The following is a 12,544-nucleotide window of genomic DNA, read 5'->3' as shown; positions in this document are numbered from 1 at the left end:
CCACTGACCACATAGTTGCTAGAGTTATCCAGCTAACATTTGTTCACCTTTCTATTGCCAAGGTCCTTTTTCAAGACAAAATTCTATAAGGAAACCCTCAAGTGACCCCCATTTTGTCACAGGATACAGCTCACATTTCATAGCCCCCATCACACAGTCTCTGTCACTGCTTTAGCCTCCTCAGGTGCTGTATTCCTTCTTTTACCCTGTATTATAGTAAACTCACATACTTCCTAGACTACATGTTTTTTAAAAAATCTTTCTGTGCCTTTATTACTCCCCCTCCCAGCCCCAGTTCTGGGGCTTGAACTCAGGGCCTGAGCACTGTCTTTGAGTTTTCTCAAGGCTAGCACTTTATCACTTGAGCCACAGCACCACTTCTGTTATTTTTCTGTGTATGTGGTACTGAGGAACCAAACCCAGAGCTTTGTGCATGCTAGGCAAGCACTCTACCCCTAGGCCACACCTGCGGCCCACCTTTGTTACTTTTATCTGGACTGAAATATTATCCTCCCTTGCCTGCTTGATGATGACCCACTGATGTTTGATGATTCAGTCTATGCTGTTTTATTTATGAAGCCTTCTGGTCATTCTGCACAGCAGGAGGAGAACAGATCACTTTCATGTTAGTGGCCAACAGTCATATCCTGTAAACGTTTCTGTTTGAAGATCTGGAACACTTTTTACAATGTATTTGCTCACTTTTGTTTTCCCCACTAAGACTTGAAGCTGCTCCAGAAGAAGATCTGTGTCTTGGAATATTTTTTTTTATATCGCCAATCCATTTGGCTTATATCTTTCATTAGATAATTTAATGGCAGTTAGCATATCCGTAAATTTGTGCAGGCTTGACTATAGTCAGTTTTCATCCATTTTGCTATTAGCTTTTGTGGCCCTAATGGTTAACCCATGTGAGGAAAGCACTCTGCCACTGAGCTACTCCTGTCCCAGCCCATTTATCACTATCATCATTGTTATTACTATTATTATAATTTTTTGCCATGAGGTTTCATTATGTTGCCATGGCTGTGATTCTGCCTTAGTCTCCTTCGTAGGTAGGATTTTATGACAGTTAGCACACTTGCAATGTTGTGCAAACTTTATCTCTCTCTGGATTAAAAACTTCCCCATTGCCTCAGAAGTATGCTCTTACCCACTAAGTAGTCAGTCCTCAGTTCTGCCTCCTCCACTTCCTGACAATTGCTGATACATGTTGTATTTCTGTGGATTTGCTTATTTTGATTATTTTATCTAACATGAATCAAATAATATCTGGCCTTTTCTAATAGCATGTAAATGTATCAGTACTTATTTCCTTTATATGGCTGAATAATAATCATGCATATAGAACTATTCTTTTTATCTATAATAAATGTGTCTATGAGCATTAATATACATTAATGTTTTAATTTTGCATTAAGGTACATGTATACTAATGTATATGTATGTTTTAATTTTTATTTGCATATTCTTAGTAGAGAATTAATATACCACATTGTAAATATATCTTTCTATGAATCATCTTTTTTATATTGTTTTAAAAATACTTTTTCATTTGTAGCACTGTCTGACCTGGAACTCTTGATTCTCCTGCTTCAGCATCCTGAGTGCTTAGGTTAGATGTGTGTACCACAATGTTCTCTATTTATCTTTTTTCACTGTGACAGCACTATTTGATATTTCTACCAGCAATGGGTGAAGTTTTTTATTTTTTTCCACCCTTGATGAAACCTTGTATTTGCCATTTTTTTCACCTCACAGAGGAACTAATCCACAGCTTCAAGCCTATTAGACAATGACTCTCTCTTTGATATGTATATATATATATATATATACATACACTTCAACCGTCTATTCCTTTTCTGATTTTCTTTGTTTTTCATCTCTTGTCTCCTCTCCTCTCCTCTCCTCTTCTCTCTGTTCTCTTTCCTCTCCCTTCTTCTCCACTCTCCACTCATCTCACTCTGAACAGTTTTGCCTTGACAGATCAGGAATTTGTTATGTGGCCCATAATGGCTTCAAAATTGAAGTAATCCACTTGCCTATTTCCAAAGTGCTAGGATTATAGGTATAGGCCACTGGGCTTTTTTTTGGATTTTACTTTGTTTTGAAGATTCTCTTAAATTTATATAGAGCTAGCATTATTTCTTTCACCATGTAGTGCATTGCATAATTAAAACTTACTTAGTCTTACATAATGTATCCTTTGCTTCTTGACAGAAACTCAGGTGGCATAGGCGGAGGCCCTGTTACTGGACTCTGTAGATTTGAGCTAAGAGAACACTGGCCAGAGTTTTACAGGTGGTTCCAGTAGAACTTCTGGAGACCATTACTATTTTCTTTATTTGAAGAGTGCCATGAGACAAAAGGCTCCATTTCTTGTTCCAGTCATTCTCCCAGGTGTGATGTCCTTGTAGTGTTTTTTTTTTTTTTTTTTTTTTTTTTGCCAGTCCTGGGCTCCGGCTCAGGGCCTGAGCCCTGTCCTTGGACTTTCTCAAGGCTAGAGCTTTACCACTTGAGCCTCAGCACCACTTCTGGCTTTTTTCTATGTATGTGGTATCCAGGAATCGAACCCGGGTCTTTGGGCATGCCAGGCAAGCACTCTACCACTAGGCCAAATTCCCGGCCTGTAGTTTTGGTTTTAATGACTAATAATGTTGAACACTTTTCATGGGCTTGAGCATTTGTATATCTTCTTTGGAGAAGAATCCCCTGTCCTTTTAAAAACTGGGTTGCTAATTGTTGGTTATTTGTAAATCTCCTTTATGTATTCTAAACTCTAAATCGTCACTGGATACAAAAGTTGCCGTTGTTTTCTTTCTATTTTAGGTAAGTGTCCTTTAAAGAAAAGTTTTAAATTTTCTGTTGTCTTTTTATTTATGCTTTAACCATCTAAAAATCATTTTCTAATCCAAGACTGAGAAGGTTTATTTCTACTTTTATACTTTTTTTTTCTAGTCCAGGTGCAGACAAAAACAAAATACAAAAACAAGCAGTACTGTTCCTGAGTGTTTGTGCTCAAGACTAGAGCTCTACCACTTCAGCCACAGTCCCTTATCTGGCTTTTTGATGGCTAATTGGAGATAAGTTTCATGGGTTTCCTACTTGTTCTGGCTTTGAATCTTAATCCAAAGATCTTAACCTATGATTATAGGCAGGGGCCACTAATTCCTGGATTACATTTATACTTTTAAAACTTCAGCTTATATTTAGATATTTGATCCAATTAGAATAAATTTGTGTATATATGGCATGAGGTAGGAATCCAGATTCATTCTAATTTTCCATAGCTAGAACTTCTGGTACAATGGCAAGAGTGAACATTCTTATTTCCAATCTCTGAGGAAAAACATGTAGTCTTTCATAAATAAATATATTAGTTATGCCATTTTTGAGGATGCGAGGGTTTTAAAAAATTAGATTCAGGAAATTTCAGTTTGTCTGGTGTTTTTTGTTTTTTATTTTTTTTATTTTATTTTATTTTTTGCCAGTCCTGGGCTTGAGCTCAGGGCCTGAGCACTGTCCTTGGACTTTCTCAAGGCTAGAGCTCTACCACTTGAGCCTCAGCACCACTTCCGACTTTTTTCTGTGTATGTGGTACCGAGGAATCGAACCCGGGTCTTCATGCATGCTAGGCAAGCACTTTAACCACTAGGCCAAACTCCCGGCCTTGTTTTTTATTTTTTAAGATCACAAACAAAGTTGATTTTGTCAGGTACTTTTTCTTGTCTTCCATTCTACTGAATGATGTATTATGTTAATTTATGTTCACATAGTAAATCATCCTTACTTTTCTGGGAAATTTAAATAAATATTCCTTAAATTAAATCTACAGGGAATAAATTACATGAAGATTGGGTAAAATTAACTCAAGAAATGAATAGGGAAATAAGACTGGAAAATAATTTCCTTGTTTGGATAGCAACTACTTAGGAAATAGAGAATATGTTCATAGTACTTTTTCACTCTTCCACTTTTAGGCTTTTCCATTAAAGTCCTGGAAGATTTAACAGCCTATTCCAAACAGATATTACTATAATGTCTTTCTTGTATATTTGTTCTCTCTCATCTTCTGAAGTATTTGTACAAAAAATGGTGACAGTTGAGAATATAATGACCTTACGTCTGACTCTAATTAGTTTTAGCTTCTAGTATTATTACAGAGGAAAGAGCTTTACCCTCAGGAAGACCCTTTTCTATCCCTAATAATAGAAAACTTACTTTTAATTGTGACCCCAATAAGTATCAATATCTGTATTAGCAAGGTCAAGGGCTTCATCTTCTAAGCAGCTCCTCTTCACCGTAACACAGGCAGAACTAGGTGGCTGGCCTATAAGCTTTCTCTTCTCACAGAATCAGTTGCTAAGTAACCATTTCCTTACACTTGAGGCCAATGGGCTTCCAAGGAAGTTCCTTTCAAGATGGAATGAAGGCAGCTGATTGAAAACACAGGTTCTGGGAAGAAACTATATGTAGTTTTCCGTTCTTCTGGCTAGAAATAATGGTTAAGTTTGAAATAAGTAGGAGTTATTCTCTGATACAAAAGGAAGGAGCCCGATGTACAGTTTATATATGATACTGCTCAACTGTCTTCAGTGTTTATGGAAATTCTAATTTTTATGTTACCTCTAGAAACGTGCTATCCATTTTTTTGTTACTATAATGAGATACCTGAGGCTGGAAAAATTTATTTTTAAAAAGATGTTTATTTCAGCTAACAATGTTTGAGGTACAAGGCCTAGGGCCTCTGTCAGTCTGTCATGGCTTTCTGGATGGCGGAGTCCAGAAGTGATGAAAAATATCACATGCCATCAAAGGAAAGAATGCCTGTGTGTGTGTGTGTGTGTGTGTGTGTGTGTGTGTGTGTGTGTGTGTGTCTTGTTTTGGTTTTTTTCCCTCTTACAAGATTCAATCATGGGATTTCTACCCTTATGACACAAGCTAATCCCAATTATATCCTAAATGCCTTTCCTCTAAGCATCAGAGTCAGATTAACTGTTCATCTTCCTCATACTGCACAGTGGAGTAAATTCAGCACACGAAGGTTAAGAGGAGACACACACTATACCTAAATCATAGCAAGGTGCCAGATATACTTATGTGACAAGGCAATTCAGTATTTGAATGTAACTTGATGTTATCCCTCAATGTGACACCTTTAGGTTATGGCAGAAAATATTGATCCCTACATACACATACACACAACACACACACACACACACACACACACACACACACACACACACACACGGGGAAAAGAAGGAAGAAAAAAAAGTATACACAGACCAAGTCTGCTTTGTTCCAAATCTAGATGAAAGTCTTAGCTTCTGCTTAAAGTAGGAACTATTGAAGTTGTACTAGGATAAAGGCAGACAGAGGTCAAAGTGAATATTTAAGGAAACACCTGGAAATATTAAGGGTACCTAAGGAATGAGGTGATTGAGAAATTATGCCTAAATATATATTTAGCTTTTATAGTGCATCTTGGTAATTACCATGACATTTTATTGTCATAGGTTGACATGTTATGCACTATTAGTCTCTCATTGCTATAGTGACAAAGTGCTGCAAATTTTGTGGGTTTAAATGACAGGAATTTATTCTCTTACAGTTCTGGAGGCCAGAAATCCAAAAGGATTCAAGCAGATCTGAAAATAAGGTCTAGTTCCTTCTGGAAATAATCTATGCTTTTATGGCTATTTTTCAGAGTGGTTAACTGGAGATAAGAGTCTCACAGACTTTTCTATCTGGGCTGGCTTTGAACCATTTCCCTCAGAACTTAGCCTCCTGAGTAGTTGGGACTACAGGTGTGAACCACCAGTGACCAGATTCCAACTCATTCAACAGCTTATTTCTATTTTTACTAACTTACTAGAGTATAATGTATTGGTTTTTTTTTTGCCAGTTCTAGAGCTTGAAATCAGGGCCTACGCACTGTCCTTGGGCTTTCTCAAGGCTAGAGCTCTATCCCTTGAGCCACAGTGCCATTTCTGACTTTTTCTATGTATGTGGTACTGAGGAATTGAAGCTGGGTCTTCTTCGTGCATGCTAGGCAAGCACTCTACCACTAGGCCAAACTCCCAGCCTCTATCATTTTTGTTTTTTTTGTTTTTTTGTTTTTTTTTTTAAATAGTTCAGAGGTCTTTATTATTATTTTTTTTTATAGGGGATAGGTTCCAAAAGCTCAGGTTCCTTCCAGTTGGTTCTCACAAAGTGTGCTTCTCTGGGTGGAGCGGGCTGGTGCTTCAGTTGAACCCAGGTTCTTTTCTCTTTGGCTTCCTTCTTTTTCTGGTCATTTTCCTTCACCCGTTTCAGGAAGCTATCTCGGCTCTTAGAGTGCTTAATATGTTTAATAGGCACATTAATCCTCTTGGCAAGTATCTTGCCCTTGTTTGTTCACAACAATGCCAACAGCAAGCTGGGTAACATTGTAGACCCTTCCAGTTTTGCCATAACATTTATGGTTCATTCCTTTTTGAACTGTACCCATTCCCTTGATGTCTACAATATCACCCTTCTCGTAGATTCTCATGTATGTGGCCAAAGGAACAACTCCATGCTTCCTGAAGGGCCTAGAGAACATGTCCATGTCCCGGGTATCTCTCCTCTTTCCCTTTGTGTTCGTCATTTTGGCAAATTAAAGATAGCAGTTCCGGCCAAAAGGTCGATTTTTTTTTTGTTTGTTTTTGTTTTTGTTTTTGCAAGGAACTTTTATTTTTTATTTTTTTCATATATCTTTTATTGTAATTAATAGAAGGGTTACATTATATTCGCCAGATAGAAGGTGCATTACTTCACATACATTAATACACTTTCTCATGTCTTGGTCCCCATTTCCCTCCCTCCCACCCCCACCCCTCATCTTGTTTTCCCCCCTTCCCTATCCAATTTCAAATAACCAAATACGCATATATCCAATATATCAGATAACAAAGAGAAATACTGTAACAATATGAGATAACCAAGGGACAGCAAAAGAGATGAGAGATAACATAGTACATTAAGGACAACAGTCATTCATTATATGGTTTTTGTTTCCTTATCCTGGAGTTTTTACATTTAGTGTCATACTATTTGGCCTAATGTCTCTAGATTTGGTTCTATTGTAAATCTCTGCTAGCAGATCCCAAGGTTTCTACTGATTATGACAAATGAGGGAGACTATTAGGCCTATGTTCCTTTGAGTCTGGCTTACTTCACTTAATAAGACTTTTTCTTTTTTTAAAATATATATATTTTATTGTAATTAATAAAAGGGTTACATGATATTTGCCAGATAGAAGGTGCATTAATTCACATATATTGATATCCTTTCACATGTCTTGGTCCCCATTACCCTCCCCTCCCCTCCCCCGTCTTGGTTTTCCCCCCTTCCCTATCCAATTTCAAATAACCAAATACAAATAAATCCAATATATCAGATAACAAAGTGAGATACTGTAACAATATGAGATAACCAAGGGACAGCAAAAGAGATGAGAGGTAACATAGTACATTAAGGACAACAATCATTCATTACATGGCTTTTTTTCAATATCCTGGAGGTCCTTTCAATTAACTTCATATTATATGGCCTTATGTATCAAGGTTTTGCTCTATTGCAGATCTTTACTAGTAGATCCCAAGGTTTCTACTGATTATGACAAATGAGGGGAACCATTGAGCCTAAGTTCCTTTGAGTCTGGCTTACTTCACTTAATATGATTTTTTCTAAGACTTTCCATTTCCTAACAAATGGGGCGATGTCGTTTTTTTTTCTGACAGCAGCATAGAATTCCTTTGTGTTTGAATCTTGCTTATTCTCTGTGAGGTAACTGACATTTCATATCACAAATACTTTTATAATATTAGTTAACAGGCAAGTGGTTATGATTACTTTTCCCACCATTTTCAACTCAAATTTTTATTCTTCTGCCATTCTCTCATTCCTTTATTGATGCCTACATTATACCAAAATGAATTATAACATTCTTTGAAGCATTTCTTTCTTTCTTTCTAAGTTTCTTTCTTTCTTTGTTTCCCTTTGTGTCTTCACATTCTCTTCTGGTCACGTGTTCCTCAGTTTTGCTAATATCTCTCTAAGGTCGTATACTTAATATTGAACTATTTTTATTCATTCAATAACTATTCATTGAGAGTTTATTCTGTGCTGGGTATTGTGCTCTTTTTTGGTGATGACGAGCAAAACATAGATTTGTCCAAGGGAATGTGTCATGGTTTCAGATGTGCATATATTGTTCTGCTCAAACTAATCCTATTACTTTCTCTTTTCCCATATTCAACCTCTATGACCAACAGCTTCCACCGAGACTCTTTATTTTTCCTTTTATGTTAGTCCTGTGGCTTGAATTCATGGCCTGAGTGCTGACACTGAGATTCTTTGCTTGCTAGTACTCTACTTGAGCCACAACTCTACTTCCAGCTATGTGGTGGTTAATTGGAGGTAAGAGTCTCACAGACTTTTCTGTCTAGGCTTGCTTCCAGCTGTCCTCCTCAAATCTCAGCCCTCTTAGTGTGAATCACAGTATGAATCATTGGTACCCAGCTACTGAGCCTTGTTATTTGAGTTGACAGAAGTGATGACCAGTACTTTCTAAGAAATAGTGATAATGATTATCAATACTTTCTCAGGTAGAAGAACTGGCCCTAGGCTAACATGCAGACAGCATATTTAGAACTTAGAAATCAGAACTCAGTATCATTCTCACAAATATGCTCTTGTATTTTTGTCTTAGCTTTATACAACTATAAAGAAATATTTAGATAAGGATAGTTACGATGCACAGAGAAGTTTATTTGGTTTGTGAATCTGTAGGTTCATGTCCAAGACCTTGTGTGATGTCTCATTCTCTCTCCTTGGTTTGAGCCTCTGATTTCCAGCTAGAGAACAGAGAGATTGAGAAACAGGGGTCCTATAATATGTCTTTTGTGGGCTACACTCTCAACACTTCAGTACCTTCCTCTTTCAGTGCCTCATCTTTTAAAGATCTCTTCACTTATCAATAATACCATCCAGGACAGCCAATCTTTTTTCCTGTGAAGCTTTTGTGAGATACAATTCATATTCAAACCATAGCACTTGCCTAAGATTCTTCTCCTGAACCATTCTCTGAAACTCTTATCATTATCTACTGACTTACTCCATTGTGAATTTTTATTGCATCAACTGAGGTAACATCTCTTGAATAAATGTCCACCTATTTTCATTGTCAGTAGTGAGTGCAAATAGCAACTATTTCAAATGTTACTACTTGAAGTTTTCTCTATTTTAAGACAAATGTTTATGCATTTCATATGATTTACAGAAAAAGTGGGGGAGAATGTTGAAATAAAATAGTACCTTATAATATTATGAATCATTCCCAATACCCAGAAGAGTCCATTCTTTAGAGTTCTGAATGTTATCTTTCTCTCTTTTTTTAAATTAAAAAATGCATTCTGAATAACAAGCCCCAAAATATCAAATAAATGTGAAGTTACTTCTACCAAATCTGCTGGTACAATTTTCTGGTATTTGGAGAGATGCAATACATTTGGGAAGAAGTTACCAATTTCTTCTAAATTTTAGTACACTCTATTCTTGTAGTGTACTTTCCTGGAATTGACTTTTCTGAATCCTGAGAGACAAGTATTACTGAGTTAAGCTAGCTCTCTGGACAAGAGCCCTGGCCTGAAGTCATAGTTGGAAGAATCAAAAAAACAAACAAACAAACAAAAAAACAAGACAAAAAACAAAAAAAATCAGGTTCTGAGGAACACTCATTGTAACTTGCTGCTTCGATGTAAGACTTGTTTCCAGTACATTTTGGTTTTCAGTTCTGAAAACTATTGGGTACCTTTGTCCTTTCCAAATTCCAAATTGTAACGAAATTATTCTTTTTTTCTTTGCATTTTTTAGGGTACCAATTTATTTTAACTTAAAAACCGCAATCCTAAAACTAGTCATAAAGTTTTTTTTTTAATGTATTACTTTGTATTTGTCAAGACTGTCCTATCCAAGTACCATAAACCAGGTGGCTTAAACAACAAACATGTCCTGGAACCCCCAAAGCTCAGGAGCTAGGTGTTGTTGGCAGGACTGGTCGCTGCTGGTGAGGCCCCTGGCTTGCTTGGACAGAAGGTGTTAGTTTTACAACAAAGTTGAACAGGTGATGGCACTTCTTTTAGATTCGTCGGCCCACCAAGTGGAAGGCTTCGGGTCATCCGAGGCAGAGCGCGCGTGAACAATTCCTTTGGACCCCGCAGTCTCTTTCCCCGTGGTCGTCAGCTCCACCAGGCTCTCCTGGCCCCACAGGCCACGCCCTCTGGGTTTTCCAAGGCAGGGGGTGGGCCTGCCGACTCCGCCTCCTACGCTCCCAGAGGCGTTCCCGCCACGCCCCCCTCGCTGAGACGAGGCTTTTCTTTCTCCGCCTCTCCTGCTCTGGCTCCGCCCCTTTTCCAGCTCTCCCCTCCACCCCCCACCCCGCCGCCCTAACGTCCACGGCGTCCAACCCCGGAGCTTGCGCCTGCGCCTGCGCCGTAGGCTCGAAATCGGGACGCGCCTTGGCTGGACCGCGGAGAGCGGCGGTTGGCATAGCCAATGGGAGGCGGCGCTGCTTCAGCGGCGGGGAGGCGGGGCCTGCGCGGGTGTTAGGTTCGCGCGAGGCGTGACCTAGTTGACAGGCTCCCGAGGTGCTGTTGTGGCGGCGGGCGTCCGGCCGCGGGGCTTGGTGGCGGGTGTGGAGAGTCGGAGCGGCGCGAAGCGGAGCCGAGTGTAGCACGGGCGGAGGGTTAGGAGGGCGGCGACCGACCGGAGGAGCGAGCGGCGACGGCGGCGAGGACCGGGCACCTCTGTCTCACTTTTTGAGTGCCTCGTCCCCCTCCTCATATACCACCCTCCCCTCACATCCCCCCTCACCCCACCCCACACTCACACCCTGTTTGCCCGTGAGCCTGGGGAACTTGCAGCTTAAAGCCAGCCACCCCCACGGCAACATGTACCCCAGCAACAAGAAGAAAAAGGTGTGGAGAGAGGAGAAAGGTAAACCGGCCCCGTCGAGTTCCGGGGGAAGGGGGGTGTGTGTGGGGGGGGTGTGGGTGGGTGGGCTGGGGAGGGGAGGAGGCGGGGGTTCCGGCTGTGTGCGCGCCGCGGCGCCCCCTCCTCCCGCCTCGCGTCCCTCCTTCCCTCCCGTTGCACACGCGTGCACACACACACGCCGGCGTGCACGCGCCGCACTCCCCCCTTCTTCCATACACCCCCCCCACACACCCGGGGCACCTGCGGCCCGCGCACGCACGTGTGGGCGCACACCCTTCTCCGCCACCCACCGCGCCCACCCGGTCACCTTCTTCCCAGTTGGGGGGCTGCCTGTGCCCGGCGCCCGGCGGCGGCGGCGGAGACGGCGTGGGAGCGGGAGCGCGTGTGCAGCCAGCCCACTCCCGGCCGCGGGGAGTGTGTGTGTGCGTGCGTGCATGCGTGCATGTGAGTGACTTAGTTCCTCCGGACCCCAGCTGGGACTTGGACATCCCCCGGGGCTGGGTGTCCCGGAGAAACAAATGGCACTCAGGCTGCTGCTGCTGCCGCCGTCGCCGTCGCCGTCGTCCCCCCCACCCCTCCTTCTCTCTCTTACACCCCGCATTCCTTCTTTCCTTCCCGTCTCTGTGCTCCCTCTATTCCCGCAAAACTGGTAGAAGATTCCTATTTTTTTTGGATGCTTACTCCTTAGTCCTCCCTCCGCCCCAGCCCTGCCGCCGCCTGTCTGAGCTGCCCGTGACACTTTTGAAGTGGGCAGCTCTTATCCATCCCAGCTGATGAGAGCCTTCTTCTAAGGCGTCTGAAGGAGTTTTTTTGTTTGTTTGTTTGTTTTCTCCTGCGGGTCCCCATCCATAGTCTGAAGTTGCTCGGAGTAAGCCGGGTGTAGACAAAGCAGTTAGACCTACTATGGTACTGATTCCTTCAGGAGTGTGTGAGATTCAGCGCCCCCCCTCCCTCCCCTCCTCTGTTTCCTTGCTCCCTCTCTCCCTGCTACCAGTGACACCAGGGATACTCTGATGTGCAACTTGAATCTGGAATTCTTTTCTTGGCCCCTCTCTTTTTTTTTTTTTCCACATCTTTTTCCTTTCATGCTTTCTCCCCCCCCCCGAACACACCCCCTTCTCTGTAACAGAAATGTAGAAAAAGTATACTTAATCTGCCTATGCAGGGGAAGTGGAGGAAGGTTAGTTAAAATTTCTTCTAAATACCCATTTTCTTTCTAGAGGTGAATAGGTTAAAAGTTCATCTCCTTGTGAATACCTTTAGAGCTTTTCTTTTCATCATTTTCTCACTATGTACTACAGGCTGGCTTCAAACTTGGGGTTCTCATGATTCAGTCTCCTAGGATGACAGGTGTGCACCAACATGCCCAGCTGCTAATAACTTTTTTAAAAAATAAAAATCATTATAGTAGAGGTGATGAACAGAGAGGTAATCAGTTTCATAAGTCAAGGGATGAGTACATTTCTTTTTGAACCATACTAGTAACTTTTTTAAACCTGTAGATTGTTTTTGTTTTGTTTGTTTTTT

At 41.1% G+C, this 12,544-nt stretch overlaps 2 protein-coding genes and 1 pseudogene across 4 annotated transcripts in view; 1 reads left to right on the top strand and 2 right to left on the bottom strand.

The window, feature by feature from the left end:
* The window catches only part of Sel1l2 (SEL1L2 adaptor subunit of SYVN1 ubiquitin ligase), an 83,968-nt gene extending 79,625 nt beyond the window's left edge, over positions 1-4,343 (bottom strand). For all 3 annotated transcript variants that reach the window (XM_090351975.1, XM_090351977.1, XM_090351976.1), the window contains exon 1: positions 4,222-4,343. In XM_090351975.1, the coding sequence (XP_090208101.1) occupies positions 4,222-4,279 (58 nt within the window). In that variant the 5' untranslated portion in view covers positions 4,280-4,343. The remainder of the gene's footprint in view (positions 1-4,221) is intronic.
* Positions 4,344-6,206: 1,863 nt separating this feature from the next.
* LOC150050182 (large ribosomal subunit protein eL21 pseudogene) lies at positions 6,207-6,628 on the bottom strand (annotated as a pseudogene).
* Positions 6,629-10,674: 4,046 nt separating this feature from the next.
* Macrod2 (mono-ADP ribosylhydrolase 2) overlaps positions 10,675-12,544 on the top strand; it is a 1,707,616-nt gene continuing 1,705,746 nt past the window's right edge. Inside the window, exon 1 of the mRNA XM_090352924.1 lies at positions 10,675-11,020. Within this exon, the coding sequence (XP_090209050.1) occupies positions 10,975-11,020 (46 nt within the window). The 5' untranslated portion in view covers positions 10,675-10,974. The remainder of the gene's footprint in view (positions 11,021-12,544) is intronic.

The sequence above is a fragment of the Megascapheus bottae genome, chromosome 18 (genome assembly GCF_031878675.1).
Source record: "Megascapheus bottae isolate mThoBot1 chromosome 18, mThoBot2.hap1, whole genome shotgun sequence".
NCBI classification, from domain to species: domain Eukaryota; kingdom Metazoa; phylum Chordata; class Mammalia; order Rodentia; family Geomyidae; genus Megascapheus; species Megascapheus bottae.
This window is presented reverse-complemented; position numbering and strand designations above follow the sequence as displayed.